Source organism: Plectropomus leopardus, chromosome 10 (genome assembly GCF_008729295.1).
Source record: "Plectropomus leopardus isolate mb chromosome 10, YSFRI_Pleo_2.0, whole genome shotgun sequence".
NCBI lineage: Eukaryota > Metazoa > Chordata > Actinopteri > Perciformes > Serranidae > Plectropomus > Plectropomus leopardus.
Window position 1 is genome coordinate 4313725 of NC_056472.1, and position 22117 is coordinate 4335841.

The following is a 22117-nucleotide window of genomic DNA, read 5'->3' on the forward strand; positions in this document are numbered from 1 at the left end:
TGAATTGTGATGTCACGACTTTACTATAAAGAGCAATTCATACTTAAAACATACATTGTAATTGAGTCCCTTTTTATTTCCTGTTGGAATGATTTACAATGTACATTAATGGTATCAGCTGACAGGAAGTAACCATGGACCCAAGGGTAGCAATGCAATTCAAGTCAAGTCAATAAGGATTAAAAAAGTGGCACTGCAGAGAAGCTCCTCTGGCTGCAGTGAAGGTGCAGAGACCCCAAGAGCGCATATATGGAAGACCTGGAATCAATGACCAATCAGAGTAAACTGGGCTTTGTCAGGCGGGAGCCTGAAAGAGACAGGTGTTAAAACAGAGCACTTCAAACAGAGAGTAAGAATGAGAATGTATTGCATTTTTTGATCATTAAAGCATGTGAAATTGTTCCAGTAGAAACCCAAAATTCAAGTATGCACCTGAAAGAAAGCTAAATATGGAACGGTTAAATTCCGCATTTGGCACAGTCGGCTCCTTTCCTTTAGCTTTTGCCTTATTGCAGAAACAGTCCAATTTACAAAGATCAGCACGAATAGCAAAAAGTTTACAGTGCAATTATTTGCATCCTCAGAGGCAGAGTCATATTCAGACAAAAAATTAATTAGCATGTTTACGTTGTTATTTCATCAGTGCAATATCTTCTTTTATCTAACCTTGAGGTGGGGCCTTTGGCAATGTGCCAGATGGTTTTTGGATTTACAGTAGCATTAGCAACCACATTCTATTCATTGTGAATACGTCAGCTGATATTCACTGTATGTTGAGACATGCATGAATTCATAATCATGCCTCTGTGGTTTTTCACAGTTGTAATGGTGCCTCAGCTTTGGTTTTAGAGCTTCACAGGTTATCTCTGCTGACCTGCCTTTAATTATGCAACTATGCTATTACTGTTATTTATGCTATTTATGTTATGCTAACTCCGTGTTTTCAAACTACGAGTACACTGAATGTTATACCACAGCAGTGGAATTTAGGGGTTTTCTGGCTCATGATTACACTACTGGATAGCTGCACACCTAAAATAAGTTCTGAGCTCTGAGACCATGCTGTTTGGGAGTTCGTCCACATCCATTGCACACTGGGGGGTCTGACATAAAGCTATTGATGGACTTTTGATAATCGTCAGTTATAAAAGAAAAGCAAAACACAGGCCAAGTCAAAAGTCTCTGGGGCTTTGCTTTTAAAGCTCAACTTTAACATAGTTCCACAGCAAACTCAGTGATGTGAGAAAGCACTTAATCAATACATTCATAAGCTTCTCAGCAGCTAATGGACAAACACTTAAATTTGACTTGGCAGCTCAACTGAGGTCTGAATATTTGTTTAATATGCAGTGTATAAGTTATGAGTGTTGGAACCAGAATTTAATAGAGCCAGCTTGTTCCAGCTCCATATGTGACCATTATAGTTTTGTTTGCTCAGATGGCTGAGCACTGCAAAGCCCTCTCACTGAACTCAGCCAGTGTCTGGAAAATATCCTGCTATGCATCTCATGCTTAAACCTGCACTCACCATTGCAGTCAATAATGTTTCGCTCTTGCTTTGTGTGACAAAAGAGGCATATTTAGTGCCTGTTGTTGGTATATTTGTATTACCACGTAATTAATACCCTGCTTTCTGTGCGTCAAGCCATTAGTACCAATTGTGTCTCCTCCTGACCTGAGAGCTGCAGAGGGGGTGATTTTTTAAAAAGCAAACTCAAGACATACCTATTTGGTCTGGCTTTCAATTTAACTTTACCTGTTTATTTATTTATTTATTTATTGACTATTTATTTGTACATTTAGTTGATTTTACTAGAAGTAATATCAACAAGAAGCCCCCCCTTCACAACCACATGCATGTAAGTACAACTGTTATCTTTGTATTCACCCATTATCTACTATTTAGAGTAATTTTATCATTTATTTATTATTATTATTATTATTATTTGTTATCATTTATTTGTATTTATTTTTTTTAATCCATGTGCTTTTGTACTTGCATGCATGTGGTTGTGGAGGGGGGGCTTCTGGTTTTATTGTATGAAGCACTTACTGGTATAGTTTGCTTGTATGAAAAGTGCTATACAAATAAAGTCTGACTGAATGAGTGACTGGCTGACTGATTCCATTTTACTTAACAGGATCCTCAAGATTGGTACTTTGGAGTGGTACCACGAAAATGTTCGTGCCCGCTTTAAGCGGTTCGGCAGTGCCAAGGTGATGCGATCCCTTTTCAAGAGGTTGGGCGGAGAACCCAGTGACTCTCAGAATGACCTTGAAGGTGAGTTTTATTATCAAGATGCCTTTGTGGGTGGTTTTCTGTGCAGAAACTGAATGTGAGGATGTGTTACTGAACTGTTTTTTTTAAGGGTTCGGGGGTTTCCCATCACACCGCCTGCTGTGTGAAGAGAATTTAATACTTGAGCCTGGAATGTTTTCAGAGTGTGTCCGTTAGACTCATAATGGACACCCACTATGTAGTTCTTGTGACACTAACTGTTCACCATTCTATCTAATGGCGCTTTTCCACTACATGGTTCCAGCTCTACTCTACTCACCTTTGGTATCGGGTACTTTTCTGGGGGTCATTTTCCATTAGAAGATGGTACAGCTTTAGTGTAGCCTCTAGTGTAGCTGGTCGTCATAGTGACACCATGGCACACTGCCGTGACGTCAGTTTCAACGCGACACACATACGAGCAGGGTTCAAATTACACAGAGCACAGACCCCCATTTTCCGATGCGCACCACTACTAAAACATGTCACATGCATAAAGGGTTAGTGTGAATACCCGCCGGTAACATTTACTGTCTCTCTCTGTGTCCCTTCTGTCGGATGATGAGGACTTCAGGTGACTACCTAAATGTAGGAAGTTAAATGCAGCACCACTTTGTGCACAGATGGCCGCAGCAGGAATAAACACGGAAGTTAAATAGTGGAGACAGATGATCGGAAATGGAATGTAGTGAGCGAATAAACACACAATACTGACATATTTCTTCTATACTTTTTATTATTTCAGAAACCTGTATGTGCAGAAAATATATAATCTGTAACACAAAGGTGAACAATTTTCTACAGCTTCCCTGGAACATCTCAAAGGGAGGCTTTCAGGGAATTCGAACTGCATATACACAGACTTCCACTCACTGGATAGGCTTGTTGGCCAGCAAGATGAGGAACATTTGCATCTCCTCAAGCAACCATGGCATGATCTCTCTGGTTGCCATTTTGGGAAAGAAAATAATGCTACAAAAATGGGGCCACTACAATAGCTTAGCTGCATTCCGTGCGTGCCGTGCATTGATGATGCAGTGACGTTTCTCTCTGACTAATCAGTGGTCTGCAGTGTGTCCACATCACTTTTTAGTACCTCTTAGTATCCAGTTGGCTCTTTTTGGAATTCCAGGACAGCGGGTACTAAAAAGATGGTTCCAGGTACCAGGTACTTTTTCCTAATAGAAAACCATAATATGAGTAAGGGACGGAGTCCAACTCTGTTTACACTTAGTATTGTCCTTCAGTGCCTTGTCCTCTGAATACTACAGGATGGACACCATACGCTCCAGAAAATACACTGCCCCTCTGAATTGAAACAATCATTTTACATCCCATTCACTGTTCAGTCTGACAGTAAACGTTACACATGATGTATTGTTTGTTCGTGAAAATCTTGATAATGCTTCTGGGACAATTACATGGATCAATAGCTTGCAAGTCCTCTTGTTACACATCTTGTCAATTTATTCTTACTTTTCTTTCGGGGCACTTGGTAGCTCACCTAGTACAGTGGGCACCCCATGTACAGAGGCTGTATCAACTCTGACCTGTGGCCCTTTGCTGCATGTCATTCTCCCACTCTCTCTCGACCTTTCATGTTTGAGCTGTCCTGTGTAATAAAGACAAAAGCCAAAAAAAAAAAATCTAACTGACATAGTGTTAGCTTTCTGGCTTAGCTGAGTCAAAGGGTTCTATGAGCTGAGTGGACTAGAAATATCTCCCGTTGCTGCATTATAATCGTAGGTTTGTCCTGTTTACTGGAGGAGGAGTAGCATAACATGATTCGATGAAAATGCAGTCATCCTGCAATTGTGTTTTATTGACATTTCAAAAATATCACTTATTTTTTGCAGAAATCTGTAATGAGAACCTGCCTACTGTGGCTTTTTAGCAAAGCAGTGAGCTGCCTGTAGCTCCTCACTGCTCAACAGTCAATCCATAGTTATCCTGGGCAGCTGTCAAGCAGGAATGTCTGTATAAATGCGAAACATAAAAGGTTACAGATGTATTACAATGTCAGGTCTCAGGTCAGGGTGACTTTGAAGAAGCAACCATAACAAATTTCCATCAGCTCCACAAACTTTTTTACCACCCCTTTGGTGGTGCTGCAGGTCAAAAGTTGAGTAGCAGGACACCGCCGGAAGGGCAACTTGAGCTTACAATAAGAAATCCCCAATAAATGAAAAGCTTCAGCAGCTGCACACTGTGCTGTAACTGCATGGAGAATGTGTATTAGTCTACTGAATCACACTCCAGCATCTGATAATTGGTAAAACATCACCATGACAAGTGCATCACATCTGTGGGATGTGTCAGTTGTTGAAGCTTATATTATCCCAGTGAACAACAAAATGCAGGGTCTTCAAGTTAATTCAAGTGGCACAGATATCATTTAACTGAATGCCCTCAATATTAGCAATTCGAAACCCCATGGAACATATATAAGAGATCAGACAGTGCTCATCACTATGATAAAAACATTAAATTAGAAAATATAATTAGAAAGAATAGTGTTCATCTTACCAGTAACATCTTCCTAAGACGCTTAATGTTGCTGTATTTTTTTAATTTGTCGCTCACCTGTTTGTGTGACTCTTCATTTTTGTGACACTGAGTCACAAGAATTAAATTTCCTCTTGTTTTTTTCAGATAGTAAGCCGTCATCACCAGTCTGCCAGATCTGTCACAGGGATTTAATCTCTTCCATCTTTTCCTGTTTTTCCAGCTCTGGCTCCTCACAGCTGTGCAGAGTGCTGTTAACAGGCCTAGTTACAGCTCAGGCCAGGTCCCACAATGTCGGGTTTTTGTCCTTAACTGACCAGTGCCATTAAAAGCTCAGCCTCTTGGGACATATACAATAGCTGTCTTGAGACATTACAGAGTTGCTCATGTGGTGAAAAGCCGTGTTTATGTTTGCAGCTTGTGTTTAAAATGTGATGCAGTGACGGCATGGGGCTGCAGCCAAACCTTTCCGGCACTTTTTGCTCTCTTTTTGAAGTCACTCGGGCAGCATTGCCAATATCCTCTGGCCAAACTCATAGCATATAAAGCAAGTGCCCTTGAAGCACACTGTATATCAGCTTTTAGCATTTATTATACACAGCAGGTCTCCAAGTGAGATCATAGCATCAGGACATCAATGACTTATGAGCGAGAGCCGGGACTCCTGGTACTGCTTACGCTGAGTCACCCTGGAGGATTTTGGGACAGGATACAGAACGAGTTGGTTTGCTGGCTTAGCCCAGCGGGCCTTGTGATCATCCAGTCACATGTCTCCCATTCTGTGCCTGGAGTTGAAGGATTCAGTCCTGCAGAGCTCCGCCGACCAGGAGCAGAGAGGCGGACAGGGAAAGAGACAGAAAGAGGGAGGGAGAACAAAACTTTCGTTTGTCATGTATTTGTGAGGAATCCAGCTTGCAGAGTGTGCACAGATGCAAGCTGTTTTTATGAAACACTGCCATAAATATGCATGTTAACAGATGCATTAAGCCTAAAAAATGCCTGGCAATTCATCACATGTAGACATTCATGTGACCACGTGGCTCACATTCAACATGCATGACTGTACGCTCCAGCACACACATTCTTTTGCTGTCTTCGTACTGTATGTATGCTGCTGTGGTCCGTTGGGCCCGCAAAGCTCAGAGGGTGTCGTCCTCTGCGTCTCTACAGTAACTTTGTGCACATGGGGAGATGTAACACTTGTGCTTACAACGGAGTCTTTGTTCACACACGCTCCATAAAAAGGAGTTTTAACTGAATTAGTTGGCTGACCTCGGCTCCTCAGTTTAACAGCACCACTGCTGCTCCTGCTTCTGATTATCATTTTATGTGGAAAGTTAGGACTACCTGAATTATCCCAATTTGCTCAACAATTGAGTGGCAAAATTGCAAACCCAACCTCATTCATTTTTATTCTAGATTGTAATATGATGCAATTAATTGATTGGTGTCTTCTTTTATCTGTTCTGTTTTCCAGAGCCTCATGAATATGATACACAGAGCATACCAGAGGTCCACAGTAAGTACACTGAACTGAAGGCTTGATCTTCATCAGAAGGAATGGACAGACACTGTTGACAGATGTCTCTTAAATATACTTTATCCATTCCCTTTTATTCAGCAGTTTGGTCATTTTTACCATACCTTACCCAATAAGTTTAAGTGACTTATTTACTAAGAGTAAATTAGTCTGTGTAATGAGACACAAAGAAGACATGAGTGCCAATAAACAGTGTATTTCTTAATCTGTCACTTCTGTTGGGAGCAGCAATCTTGGATTATGAGGTGAGGGTTGGTGAGGTTCCAACACCTTTTTAAATCCAGAAATTTGGGTTTAGAGGGTGTTTTAGTTGAAATTTCGGACTGGGAACTCGTAAATTCTGACTTCCTAGTTCAGTTGGAGCAGGCCAGGTTCAGGTTTCAGGTTTAATGGTTTCCATGGTCACCATCTTACAATTGAGTGTTAGCATGCTAACATTCGCTAAGTAGCACTTAACACAAAGTGCAGTTGAGGTCGATGTCAATGTGTTTTATTAGTTTCTCAAGTTAACCTATTTGGTCATAAACCAAAGTATTAGACAATTTTTAAACTCTGACTGCGTGAGCTGAAAAGTCAGAGGAGCTGAGGCATCAGGGTTCATCCTCTGGAGACCTTTAAAATGTCATCATTATTCATCCAATGGCTAAAGATATTTCTCATGGCCAAAGTGATCGACCGACTGACCAGCTGATTTTGTCATCTTTAGGGCCATGTTACTAGCATGTCTAAAAAAAAATAAAAGATGTAAAGTGACCATAAACTGTATGGTAACAAAAGTCTGACCCCAAATGGAGGACTTGGACTAATGGTCTCATTATGTGGCAAATCCTTGTCTTTTTGTGCACTGACTAAGACATTTTAGATTCATTTTTGGCGAATCTGTGTGTTCAAGGCTGGGCTACCCCTCAGTCAAATATATATGTGCTGGCTGGTTTGTTTGGTAACCTGCACATTTGTTTGGGAATTTAAGAGGTGAGCCTTGTATTGTTAATTGCTTTGTTGTCATGGTAAAGAGCTGTTTATATTCCTAGATACATTTCACCAAATGACCACAAATAGGGATCAATTTGAGCCCAACAATTCTTTCTCCCCGCAGCCTAGTAGAGACTTAATCCAGCCATGTGTGTGGTCTTCCTTACATCCATTCTGGAATCACATGAATGTTTAATTACCAGTATGCTCTTGCAATACAGGTTAGTCCTAGTATTAATGATGGTGACTTAAATAAACCGAATGATGGTGTAAAAAAGGCTAATTTGAAAGTTAGTGTGAGTATTGCATTTTATCATTTGCTATTAGAGTGATCCATGTAAGCCTTGTAGTTTTGAATGTCTCGTACAGTGGGTACAGTGGTTTGGGAGCACACCAAAAGGTTCTGGTGAGGCTGGCACAGTTAAGGCTGGCCTGGCGTTTATTCACATTGGCATATCGAGAGTAGAGGAGCAGAGCCAGGGAAGTGTTAGTCAGGGAGAGTCAACAAGGTTTCAAACAAAAACTGTTAGTGTCAAGTATAACCATTACTTTATCATTATTATTGTTAGAAATAGTAGTATGAGTAGTTATGATAATAATAATTGTGCTTTTAGTGTGTTTTGTGTCAATCTGCACTTTTTTTCTGCAGACTTTTTCTGAGTGATGTAACAAATGTCCATTAAATCAATTCATGTTGGATATGATGCAGTATTAGTGCAGTAACAGTGCACAACTGTTTACTATAATGTGCGTGAACCTGCTCTGTAATGTTGTTTTTCTGCTAAAGCTTTCAAGTTTTATCACTTTGTTGGCTGATCTGGGAACCTCATTCTTGAACACATCTCTTGTGCTTTTGTTGTTGCCAGTCTCTCCTTCCCTTCCCTCTCTCACTCTCTCTCTCTATCTCTCTCTCTCTCACACACACACACACACACACACACACACACACACACACACACGCACGCACTCACACACACACTGTATTCAAGAGGAAACTGTTACGTAGAAATGCAGCTCACTCATAAACACTCTCATAAAGAGAGGCTGAAAATACACATGTTCCTTGCTCTAACTTTCTCGTGCTGTACTGAAAAGGAATTGCTGCACAACGTACAGTTTGCATCTTGCTGCAGAAAGAAAGGTTAATTGTTATGTGGCTGTCTCTGTAATGTGACTTTTTATTGCTCACAAATGCATGCACACAGAGAGAAATGTTAACTTATTTTATTTGTGCTAACTTATTTTATTTGTGCACTGCATTGCTCTCTGGAAATCATACACTTTATTGTGCAGGTTATCGTACATATAGCACATATAAAAGATGAAAAGTTAATGACAGCGTTCGAAGTCACACTATTACCCATTATATCTGCATTGTTTCATTTTCACTTTGACTGAAAAATCTTGCCACAGACTTTAAAAACACACAACCTGATGCTGACTGGCATTTTGGTTAAAATGTGCAGTTTTGTTTTTCTTGTTATAGGTTAAATAAGAGATTATAGATCTGTTTCGAGTCCCTGTATGGTCCAAGACAGCTAACATTACACCATGATGCAAAAATAAACGGGGCAGTACCAACATGTTAACGTGACCAGAGTTTATTAGTGTGCTAGCTCTAATAGTTATTCTGGCTGGACACAATGATCTGTCAGTTAGATAAATCACTGCCAAAGTAGGACATAACTGTTTGCAACAATGGCTTTTAGTTTGCCTTAGAAATTTACATTTGTGCTAAAATGAGTCAGGTATTGTTGATTAGCTAGTACACATAAAAAATGACAATGACTGAGCTTTAAGGCTTAACATTAAGGGGGCGATCAAAAACGCCTCGGAAGGTCATCTGGAAAAACAGCTGGGAGCATATGTGGCGCATGGCCAAAAATGACATTGACAAGCACCGCAACTCCACTTCAACTTTCAGGGGGAAGCCCTTATTAGTGGGTTTCTTGTACAGTGGAAAAGGGTGTAAATAACAAGAAGAACAAATGCGCAAAGATTAGATTAGATTTAAAAAGCAAATTTAAGATTTAAAAGAATATATCATCATCAGTTAATGTGTGTTTATTAATTTTCTGGGGGGATTTTTCAGTCAAAGGTGAAACAACAGATATATGGGTGGGATGTGCATTGCCTGCCCCATTAACTTCAACAGAAGTGACACCAAAGTCTGGCACCAAAAATGCAAAATTTGAACGCTGTCACTGACATCATGACATTTCATTCTCTTACACTTTCCTTGGTTAACACTAACATGTCTTCCTTCTTTATCAGCAGATGGATATGCAGAGAACAGTGTGGACGCAACAGATTCACAACACTACAAGGGGGTATGATATCTCTTATGCTTAAAGAGAAAGTGCATGAGGTTCTTTTCCATATGCGTTTGTATTTACTGGCTAATCTGTGTTTGCTTATTCAGAACTTTAAATAAATAGGCATCTTGTAGCTATTTTGTAGGTACTTAACTTTTAGTGAGTCTGTGGCCAGCGGAAAGCATTCCATTGATATGCATCATAAAACAAGAAGCAGATATCAATCTGCATTCAGACAGCAGAACATTAGCGGCTCTGGTGTTTGTCTTTGTTAAATAATGTTGAGACCTTGACATGTGAGAACCAACAAAAACCACCTCACTTCAGTTCTGTTGATTTGTTGCCTCACATGTGTCCCCATTCTTAAATAAAAGATATTTCAGAGAGGGGAACCAAGTCTCATCTGCAATTCATTCAGGCACAAATGAGCATTTTGCTTGCATGTGTTTTTTGAAAAACTCAGAGTTTGTAAGGCTCTACTGTTCTCAGCTCTGATCTTTGTCATGCTGACGGCTCCTTCCTGTGTTGAAAAGCAGAGGTGTTTTCTACACGGGTTATCTATGTGATCTAGGCCACCCCTCGTGAACAACTGGAATGCCTCGACAGCTTGTGACGACTTAGGTTAGGCACCGTCCAGCCGTCACTAGCGGCAGTGCACTGTGGGTAAATACCGAGCTGTCATACATAATCACACACATAAAAGAGTCAGAGCAGAGTTGAAAGAGCCTCTGGTTCAAGTCCCGAGGTAGAAAAAGGGGAACTGAATCCACTGGAATTCGTCATAAAACGGAGACTACTATTGTTTACACCACAGTCTCTGTGTAATGAGGGAGCTAAGCTCTGTTTATTTTCAATCACTGCAGCGCCTGCTGAGGAGAAAAAATGTTGACAGGACTCCCGGGCTCTGCCGGGTCTCCTCATGCTTTGTCTTTGTGCCTTCCGATTAAGGTTTTGTTTAGATCTTATAAGATTGGACTTTTGATTGATGTTACAAACAGGCTGACGACAAGAAGGCCATGTGGTGTTTCCTGCATCCCCAGTTTGATTTCCACTTAAACAGAGTGCCCTCTACTGTTCCATATAGAGTAGTGCCTCAGGAAACACCTCACAGGTCGCTGTAAAGAAACCCTCCTGTCATCTTCACCCACTCAGAGAGGTTACAGATGCCATTGCGGGGGGGTTTGTGTAGCCTGTTTGTGGAGCCTGACCAGACTGTATCCTCTGTCAACCACACAGGGCTTGAGCCTGGCTCAGGTCTTTTTAGGCCACAAAGTCTAATAGCATGTCAGACATTTTCCTAGCCCAGTGTCTCTCATTTAACAACATTATTTTTAAACCTTCAACACCTGGATCTACATCAGCCTTCTTGCGCTGCATTCAGAGCCCTTTCGCAATCATTTGAACTTCTGAAACCTGAGAAATTTGGTTTGATTTAATCAAAAATCACAGGAAAAGTCATAATGAGCAACTTTGCAAAAAATTGTAAAAGGTGACAGAAACATTATGCGGAAATTAGCTGGAATAGATTATGAAATATTTCTCTTTAAATAAAAACAAGAATAAAATTTTCCAGTTTATAATGTTCTTATTCTATATTTAAAATTATGTTACAGGGAGAAAAGTAGAAGAAAAAAAGCATTTTCTTGTATATGTTATGGTTTGGGGTTTTTTGGTTTTGTTTTTGGTACTTTTCTTGTAACTTTTTACTAATCTCTTGCTCATTTTTGGCCGTTTTTTCTAAAGTTGCTTGTTGCTCCCCTACATTTTTGAAAGAATTCAAGCCAATTTGCACAGGTTTCACAGGGTTAAGTAACCTTGCTACGCATATGCCCGCCCTCTATGGCTAGAATAGTCTTTGAGGACTCAGGGAATACCTTCAAAACAGATCGCTACATTGCTTTAAATACTGATAGGTACAGTATGTATTTTTAATGAAACAAATTGGGGCTAATGTCCTTCAAAATAAATAATTAGTAAATTGGTTACATTGTGCTTCTTTCTTGGTAATCTCAATATAAAAAGTGTTTTGCAGTGCCTTCCTCTCCTCTCCTTTGGATCCACACTTTTTCATTTGAATCATCTCTCTTACCTCTCTGCTCTGTGCTCTCTGTTGGTGATGGTATTTCCCTTTCTGCTCTCCAAAGAGGAAAAAGGCCAAAAGGCGGCTAACTGTCGATCCCTTTGATTTCGAACTGGGCTGTGACCATTTCATCGAATCAGGACGACGGCCAAATCAGGTAGAGACTGGACGACACCAGAGCCAGCTTTTCCCTAAACCTTCCTATTTTGAATGCCTTCATACAAGGGGCCCACTGTCTTTTTCTTCTTTAGCTTGTTTCTGTTTTCTTTCTTTGCTAAACATTTTCTGCTCTGGCATGACAATATAACATTAGTGTTTACAGCTGTTATTTCTTATTCTCGTATGTGGCAACAATACATTCACTGTGTACATCCAGAAGATGCAGCAGAATGCTGTGCCAAGACTGAATTTTACCAAATGTAAAGAGACTAAATCACATGAACCAAGACACAATGGTTGTGCTGAATCATACTTTTGTGACAAATTTGCCAATGTCCTCCCTGATCTTTTTTCTCCTGTGTGCTGAGTTATCAGCTAGGCCTGAAGCATCATCAGCATTAGCATCATTAGCTCCTGTGTACCAATGAACTTCCATCACATTAGCGCTCACCACTCTCCATCCTCATTCCTAGGCCCCAGTCCCCCACAACATCATGGACATGGACGTAGGTATGAGGGAGTCGATGCTTGCTGAGGCTGATATGGCCTCTGTTTTCCACCAGATTTTGGAGGAGCAACGCAAAGGACAGCAGGGTAAAGACAGGACATAACACATCTCTGGTCCCCTGGATGGTTCCAACAAGCCACTAAAGTACACAAAGATTAATACCAGCAAATTGACCTGTAGGCCTACAGCATACACAAAAGAAAAGCTAGTGACAGGATCTAGTCATGTGTTACGCTCTAGGTATCCTTCTGCGTCTGCTGTTGATGTTCCAGCATGTAAACAAAAGCACAACAAGCACAAAGCATTCAAGTACAAAGCAACTTCAGATTGGAATAATTTGCCCTTTAAATAGACGGCCGTTACCGTCATTTCACATATTTAAAAATGGTCTGTCTTCTTATTTTAGGTTAAATTGTTAAATTATGTTTCAGATGAACTACGCTTTACAAACGACACACTTATAATCTATGTGTTTATATTTATGTATACATGTGTATTTATGTGTGTAATACATATATACACTAATGTATTTTGCTGGTCAAGTATTTGTTCATGGCCTCTCCGTGGTCATTAAGGGCTTGTATACATTTATTTTTTCTTTCTAATGATTTTGTGATGAGTTCTTCTTTCCCTTAAAGTCTTTGTTTTATTTTTTGTTATTCATTTCTGTTGTCCATATGCTTATAGGACCCCTTCGAAAACAAGATGGTTCATCTCAAGGGGTTTATTCTAATGAATAAACTTGTACAACAACATGGTGGGATTACACTACAAAAGCACTTGGTTGTGTTTAGGCAACAAAGGCACGGATGATTAGGTAGAAAAAAAAACATCATTTCTGACAAGAGGCGAATATCGGACTCCCACATGAAAGTCCAGCGTTTGCTGGACCAAATAAAAATAGTCAAAAAATGTAAGCCCATAGGCCCATGTGTGTCTGCAACAAGTGTTTATTTTGTCTTTTAACTTCCTGTCTAGAATGACATTTTCTGCTTGTGATCATTTTGTCCCTACATTTTTAGAAAAAGAAAAAAAACTGTTTTATAATGTAACACAGCCTGAAAGACTGACAGGCCTGGAAGAAAATTAGACTGTCTCCTCCAGCAGACTGACAAACATTTGCAGCTTTTTATGTAGCTGAGCTAATTAGATCAGTTCTTCCGAAAAGCGCCGGGATCATCTGGTCATGTTGCTGTTATTTAGTCATGGGGACTGATTACAATGTGTGACCATTTTTTAGCTAAACATATTGTGGAGCATTGTTTGAGTAGTTGAAAAAATTTACAACCAAAAACATCACATTTGCAATGACATTTTCACTGACTTTTGCCTTAACCTCTGGAAGGAAAAATTTGATGAAATATATTATTGCTCATCTTATTTCCTGGTTTACCCTTTTTTCCAGATGACCTTGCATACCCAGACAGCCAGCCTATTCCATCTCGCTCCGTCTCCCAGCTCAGTTACTCCTCATGTGGCAGTAGTAGTGCTTGTGGCCCCCGGGGCAGCAGCAGCTACCTACCGGGTCCTGATGACTTAGATGAGGATGACCACTGCCAGCTTTACCCGTTCTACCAGTCTCATCTGGACCCCTGCAGCCACGCCTCCCAGGAGAGCCTGAACTCAACCAACCCTCCATCACAGGTCATTAACGGGATGCATTTCTTTCAATTATCATATAAAATCTTGATTACATTACAGTTCTTTGGCAGATGGCTTTGGGGCACTCATAAATCCATTTTAATGTTTATCTGAAGTAGATTAAGAATGATGCATTTAGCTCATATATTGTGTCACATTTTCTCCCTCACATAATGGTATATTGCTTTTCTTAAAATGTATCAAGAGCAGTGATCCTGGTACTGCTGGGTTTCGAATCAATATAAACTTTGTGTTAAACCCCTATCCCACACCTAATAACACATCCTCATATTAAAAAAATATTTAGAATTATTTGAAGTGGGGTTGTCTGGGATACTTATTCATAGTTAGTAAGTTACATACAGTAGATGTCAGTTGGCACTTCCCTGGTTTGGAGAAGCAGACTGAAATCAAACACAGGAGCTAAGCCATGTACTGCTGTGAAGGGATCAGCTACAAAATGTATTTTAACCACCTTAAAGAAGGCCCGCTTCAAAGAATACCAGTTTAAGTTTGCACTAAATTAAGGGTATTTTCACTGCTTTACATTTGCGTCAGGCAGCCCGCTCCAACGGCAAACTTGTCGTCACCTTTAGTTCCCCATATGCTCTCATCAAAACAACCAGACCCCATTGAGTAAAAGTCATTTTAGCTCACGGAGCACAGGAGTTGCTGGTCTACCACTGCTTCGTTCAGTTAGATAGTTTGTGTTATTGTGTGACTTTGGTGAGTTTGAACTAACCTTTTCAAACACCAAAATCACACAATAACACAAACAAAATAACAGCTGGAGGCAGCAGTAAACCAGCAGCTACTGTGTTTAGCGATGTTAAATTACTATTTTTCTCTGTCTGGCTTTGAAGAGAGTGATGTGACAGCTTCATTTTTCTGTTTGATTTCACTATCTGACAGAAAGGTGAAGGAGTGAAAATCATAAGGGGCGGTTTGAATGGCCGCAGTTCTTGCATACAATGTTAAACTTTTGTTGCGGTTTGGCTTTTCAGTCACAGGATAATGGCATTTTTGGCAGCCTGAAAATGCAAACTTTTGAAACTGGGTTCCAAGTAGTAATTGTTTGAAAACGCCACCCCTTCTGTTGCTGTGCGGGTCCTGTAAGAACAGTGATGTCACAGCTGCACCTCACGCATGCACATTATGTTTCAGACAAACAGCCATGCACGAGTAGGGGGACAACAATAACAACAATGGTGGACTTCCAAGCTGTGTTTCCCCTGCTGACTCTACTGAGTTTACTAAAGCTCTCCCGGAAAAGTGTAGATCTGTTACGCAACTATTGTGATAAGCTGCTGGTTCTCATGTGTGCTTTTGCCATCTTCTTCTCTGCTCTGTATAACAACACCTTTCTGCACAGGCTGGTGGTGTTCTTCTATGGTGTGTCATGCCAAGTGTCAGCCCCAGCTACTGGCCTGGCATGCATACTACGTAGTTTTAGGTTGCTGTTGTAGATCCATGTACACGAGGATTGTTCTCGTAATGTTATTATATGAATGCAGATTTTTTTTAAACGCAAAGGAAAGACTTTTCTGTTTTTAGTAGGGCCGTTCTTGTCTAAACATGACCTAATTATAGTGTACACTTAAAGTGATATTGATTTGTTTTAGACTGGACTTTTATTAGGTGGTCAAAATATGTTTTGATTCTGACCCTTCCACAGCAGAAGGTTGCCTAACTTCTATGTCAGACTCCAGCCTGCTTCTCCAAACTGGGGATGTGTTGACTGATATCTACTGTGCCTAATACACTGTTTATGGATAAGTACCTTATACAACCCCACTTTAAAAAATCAGAAGTAGCCCTTAAATATCTCACAATCACATCATGTAAAATCCTCATTACATTACATTTCTTTGGCAGATGGCTTTGGGGCACTCATAAATCCATTTTTAATGTTTTTCTAACGTAGCCTATTAATGATGCATTCAGCTCATAAATCAAGACACAATTTCTCCCCAAACAATAGTACGAAAGCTGCTTTAAGCATTAAAAGGATATGACAGAGATTCTGGCTCTGGTACTTCTGGGTATCAATTCAAAACTAATTTTTCCACATGACTCCTGTTCCACACCTTATAGCACATGCACACATTAAACATTAGAAATGTAGTTCACCACGTTCAACCTCCTTACACAATCAGTTCCCATCACTGCACAGATATTCTGTCTGCTATCAGTTAACTTTACTGATGTATATACAACCCATGACGGATGGTAAAAGTTTAATGATCAAGATTTTGCTCTCTTGGCAGGGTTTGAAAGTCAAAGTATTTTAAGTCCAGGGGGGGGAAACGTTTATTTGACATGTTGATTTGGGACAAACTGAACAGTAACCTTTAATTTTTTTTTCTTTACCAGATGGTATATTCAGGGTAAATTAAGGACAATGTGAAAAATTCAACTAGCAACATTTGACCACATGGTATAGCTCTGAGCTCACTGCACCATGCTGTGTTGGAAGGAATTTGCATCATTAAAATGAGCAATAAAAGGCAACATAAGACCATAAACAAAACTTGTAATACTTTAATCTAATCTTGCCCTGTCCGAGTTAAAAAAAAAAAAAAAAAAAGAGGAAAATTGGCATAAAACGTACATCATCAGTTCAATGATTAATTGTATTTTGGAGTCACATTTCTGAACGACAGCAGCTAATAAACTAATTTTCCTTTTGATATTCCAGGTTTTTTAGCAGCTTTTCTTGGAACTTCAGCAAACACACACACAAGTTCATCAGTCTGACATGTTGAGTGATGAAGGGGAGACAGCTGCTAGATCAGAGGAGGGTTACATACATGACATCAGTGTCTATTTATGTGATTGCATACAACTCCGTCCCTGGAGAGGATCACAACAACTGTCTCTGCTCTGTTTATGGGGAGCAGATAAAAAACAGACTTTGTTTACCATAAGTTTGGCCGACTTTGCTCTCATACTGCTGTCAGAAATCAGTGAGCCTACATGTATCCTCATGTGCCCTATAGTTGGTTGCATGTGTCTTTGAGTTGATGCCGATTTCATTATAATACATCCATGGTTGATGTTGAAGTTTAATAGTTGAGAAATAAGTGGGACAGTCTGAATTATGTTTGTTCTTCGTAGTTATTAAAGGTAAGAAAACAAAGGAAGTGACTAAGCTCCTTGGTGGATGACAGCAATGACAATAAAAGGATTGCTGTTATCGGTCCCACCTGGCCCTTTGCTGATTTCCACCTTCAATATCTGCTGTCAAATTCATCTCACAGCTGGGCAGCCCACCAGGAGACACAAACAGGACACTGCAGAAAAACATAGAGCTCAGACATGTTCCTGTCAGACATCAAAAACAGCCATAACAGTCAGACAACAATTCCTCATCATGCATACGCTTCCTGTCTGGTTGATTCTGATTTGGAAAACTTTCAAGCGCGAGGCTGAAAGTCAAGTGACGTATCTTATTTGATTGTGTTTGTGGAACAAGACAGAAGGATGAGTCAGGGAGCACAGACTCTGAACAGGCGCAGGTCACAAGTGAGGCAAAAATGGTGTAGAGCAACACTAGAGCTTGTTTACATGGTTAATACAGACGAGTGACAGAGAAAGGAAAACCTGAATAAATGAACAGAGCAAACATAGCAACATAACAAAGTATGGATGCTTCCATACAAGGCTTGAGGGCTCTCTGAATAGTTTGATGAAAAGAGTTTGGACTGATGTGAAGGCCTTTCAGTTTTTTCTCAGTAATCCGTCTCACATGTCTGATGGAACCCGTTTGCTTCTACTTTAATCAATAGAGCTGTCGACACAGGCTGACCCCAGAACGGCCTACCAATTGAATCATCATGGTTAGCTTCAGTCTGCTTTCATGTACTGTGCGTATGTACACCTATAGAGTTTGTATATTACTCAAGTAATTGAGAAGGCTGCAATCATGTGACCCAGCAGCTCCCATTAATAACAAAGACTATAGCAGTACCCACCCTCTTGTAAACCTAAACAACGTCATTTAACTGTCTTAAATCTAACTTGTAGAACTTAATGTGAAGTATGTGACTTTATGTTAAGTAATACATGATGGCGCCCAACTATGTTTCTCTTCCTAAACCCAACCTATGTAACTTTACTTTCCTAAACCTTAAGTACAAGTACATCATGTTAACTAAGTTACTTTAAGTGTGTGACTTTCTGTTAAGTAATAACGTGATGACATTGAACCATGTTTCTATTCCTAAAGCTAACCTACATAACTTTGCTTTTCTAAACTTAACCTGTGTAACTTTACAAGTACATTGCATTAAATATGTGACTTTATGTCATGTGACTTTAAGTCATAACCTGATATATCCAAGCATGTTTTTTCAAATATATAACTTTGCTGATGATAACATTTGTGTGATTTGCTAGATATCATACAAACTGTTTGATGTACATTTTTGTAAGCTATCAAAAGAACCGTTCCATGATAATACGTTGTTAGGTAATGAGGTTATCTATAGGTTCATGGTTTAGGTCTAGGAATCCTAGAAATGGGTTAGAGAGGAAAGATTTAACAAAGTCCACACATGCATAAGTATTTTTGAAAATCTAACTATGCATTTTTGGCCAATATTCGACATGCAAGCTGTGTTTGAGGTCACTGAAAACTGACCTACTCTGTCAATATTTCCTTTCTCCCTTCATCTGGACTCTTGTGTTTTCATCCAAGTAATTTTAGAGAAGACCCTCTCAATAATTGTGAAATCAGATTTGGGGATGAGTTGATTTGGCTCCAAGTTCAGACTCAGATGATGTCTTTTGATGTGTGCAGTCTGAGTAAAATTGATATCATATGACATGGTGTTACTGAGAGAGGGATTTCAACAGCATCATGTTAACTATAAACTGTACTGTTTATCTTGTTTTGAAGAAGCTATTAATATGTTTGGAAACCTTTCTTCTTACTTCTCCAATTTTCTCTGCTTCTGAAAACCTACTGTCTGCCAACGTTTCTCTCCGTATTTCATCTTATTATTATCATCTGACTGTCGCCTTCTTGAATCTGTCTTTCTTTTTCCAGATCACTGACCTGAACAGACGCATGTCAGCAATTGAGACCCTCTTGAACCATCTAGAGCAGAAGGTCACCTCAACATACGATGAGGTCAGTCCATTAAATATCCAACACGTTCTCCCTCCCAACTCGTCAAATATGACAGCTTGGGCAATTGCCCTACACATCAAACTATCACACTCTAGGCGTCGCTTTTGGATGCACAGGGATGGCTCCTCAGTTTCAGCTCTACGTGTATCGTGCCTTTTCAAAATAAACTACTGCATTCACAGGAAATGTAGGTTACATAACCAAAATTACTTTTGGTTGAGGCAACAGATCTACTTGTTTAGGTTTAAAAAAAATATCATGGTTTGGTTAAAATAACTAAATCTGTTACGTAACATCAAGTAAGCTAACAACTATGTAATTTGAAGTATGTGACATGACATATCACATGACGTTAAACACATAACGTAGTTCTAAAAAAAATTATGTTTCACATGTACACAAACACTGGTTTCCTGGGTGAAAGTCCTGTGTTTGTTTGACACACCCACCACCCCTCCCTCCAACCCTGCTTAGACTGTCTCACTTTTTATTGTGCATCACTGCTGTGGATGAGTTTACAGTGGTTGTTAGGTGAAAGCCCAGGAAATCTCAAACAGACACTAAAGCGTGCCTTGTGCTTCAGAACCAGATGCTAACGGTCACTGACAAGCTTCCGTGTTTGACACCGTGGGAATCATAAACTTCATTTAAAGATGGATGACATGACAGATCCCCAAAAGTGAAATCAAAAGATCTGGATCGCGTCCTGGTGGCTTCCTGCAGTACAGGTCATAAACCCTGCCCCCTTCATGTTAGTTAATGGGACAAACTAAAAGCTGAAAGTACACTTCAAGTACATTTTTTCCCAAAGATGTTTTTTTGTCATTTTAGGTAGTTCCTTTCACCCTGACGATTGTTCAAGTGTTCCTGACTAGTTTGGTTTTTATTAGTTATCTGATGCTATAAAAAGGAGCTTTAACATCATGACTGACAGCTGTGTGTGCTAATCAGTGCACCAGCAATCTATGGCACTGCTCGCGATTGGTTAGCGGGAACTCCATGACATCACCAGATCAAGATGGCAACAGCTGTATAAGGGATATTTTGGCTTAATTTTTGTACAGTGGGAGGAAGTGGAGATGCATCATCTGTCTTTGCATACAGTGTATGCTGAGTGACAATGAGCTGAAAAATCACACCACAGTTGCCAAATAATTGTCAGTATCATCATCAAACCTCCGCCCAGCTGTTGCTGAAGGCGGCTTTGGAAAATACTGAACCCAAGAGGAAACATTAGCAAGGTCTGTTTGGCAAGAACACGTTTATGTATATAACCACAGAAACGGGCACTGTGATTAATCCTTTGTTTCAAGCTAGTTGTCTTATGTATGAAATAAAGTACATACGAACAACAGAAAAGTGAGCAACAAACATTGAGTTCTTTCAAAATACACATGGATTATGATCTCTACATCTTACTGGCCACATAAATGCATGTTTCCGAGCAACATATGTCACAAAGTCATGTTCCATTCCTCAGACTGCGTATGCATACTCCTTTCCTGCACACACAGCTGATGTTAATTAAAGTCTGTGAGGATTTGGGATGGATCTATATGGGAACGAGACCTTATCTTCACCATACTGGAATGACCCCTGAGTGACTGCCATGTTTCCGAACTTATGTAGAGGATTTGGCCGAGGCTTACATTTTGAAAATGTAGACGTGTGGGGGAGCCTTATAATGTGTGATGGTCTTCTCTGTTTTTTGTGTTTCTTTAGACTTGTTTCTGTTGGTGAAGAGCGACATGTTTTAGAGTAGTTGTTGGCAAGAAAAGATCATTATTGGTTCTGGCCATTTATTTCTTCATTACAGTCCCCAAGTGGTCAACAAAACATAAATCAATGCAGCTGTATGCGCTTACTTTCTCAGTGCAGTTCAAATAATTTAAACTAGTGAATGCATGTAACTTTATTTCTAACCTGCTGGTAAAGCTAGATGTGACCTGAGGGTTTATATGTTAGATTTTTGTTTCTTTTACAAATGTACCCTCCTAATAATTAGAACCAGAATCACCTTAATTGGCCAAGAATGTGAAGGCATCCAAGGAATTTGACACAATAGCTGAGAACCGAGGCATTATGTTTTTGGGTTGTCTGTGTGTAGGTCTGGCACATTCTCGATATCTCAAGAACATTTGACATAATGGACAACTGATGGTCAAAGGTCAAGGTCACAGTGACTTTATAAAATATGTTTTTGGCCATTACTCAAGAACCATGGGTGCACATATTTAGATAGTGATTGTAAAGGTCGCCCGTGCTGCAGGGGGAAGATTTGTGGGAAGCATCCATGTTTTCACAGACATGGATGTAAACCATAAGTGCTTCTTGACTGGTGCACAGAGACGATGAGAAGATGTTTTAAGCTATAAAAGTTGAAATAGTGAAATTGTTGTCATGGACTAGATGATGTGAATGTATTTATTTATATGTACTTTAGCATTAAAAAAAATGTACAGAGGTGGAAAGAGCACGAGAATATTGTATTGTACACTTCAAAGACGTTTTACTCAAGTACAAGTAAAAGACTGCGTGAAAAATTGATGTAAGTAAAAGTAAAATATACTCAGAGTACATGTTACTGCATTTCATTTTTCTAAAGGGATAGAAGAGCAAACATTTTTAGGCTGCAAAATAAATCAAATTAAATATCAACATACACACTTTTAAAACAACAAAAGCAACACAGCCCCATTATGTCCAAACCAATTATATTATTGTATAGAATTATTGTTCTATAGACAGCACTTTGCAGCCTGTACATTTAGTCGGTTTAGCCTCACTAGAAATAACCAGAGGAGACCATACACAGGTGCATTATGTCAGCCAGAGTCAGGTAAACATAGTCCGCACCTACATCACACAAAGTTATAGGTGTGTTTGATATGGGTCTCATAGCTTGCTTGCTGTGTGAATTATGAAATTAGTTATTAATTTTAGTAGATGCAACTTTAACCGTGCTGATACTTTAACCATTTTCCA

General features: G+C 39.7%; 1 protein-coding gene across 4 annotated transcripts in view; it reads left to right on the forward strand.

Moving 5' to 3' along the window:
- The window catches only part of mlphb (melanophilin b), a 102369-nt gene that overhangs the window by 69991 nt on the left and 10261 nt on the right, over positions 1-22117 (forward strand). For 3 of the 4 annotated variants that reach the window (XM_042494409.1, XM_042494408.1, XM_042494411.1), the window contains 7 exons: positions 2142-2281; positions 6261-6302; positions 9570-9625; positions 11755-11847; positions 12323-12443; positions 13763-14001; positions 19049-19132. In XM_042494409.1, the coding sequence (XP_042350343.1) occupies positions 2142-2281; positions 6261-6302; positions 9570-9625; positions 11755-11847; positions 12323-12443; positions 13763-14001; positions 19049-19132 (775 nt within the window). The remainder of the gene's footprint in view (positions 1-2141; positions 2282-6260; positions 6303-9569; positions 9626-11754; positions 11848-12322; positions 12444-13762; positions 14002-19048; positions 19133-22117) is intronic. The other variant, XM_042494412.1, reaches the window with a different exon arrangement.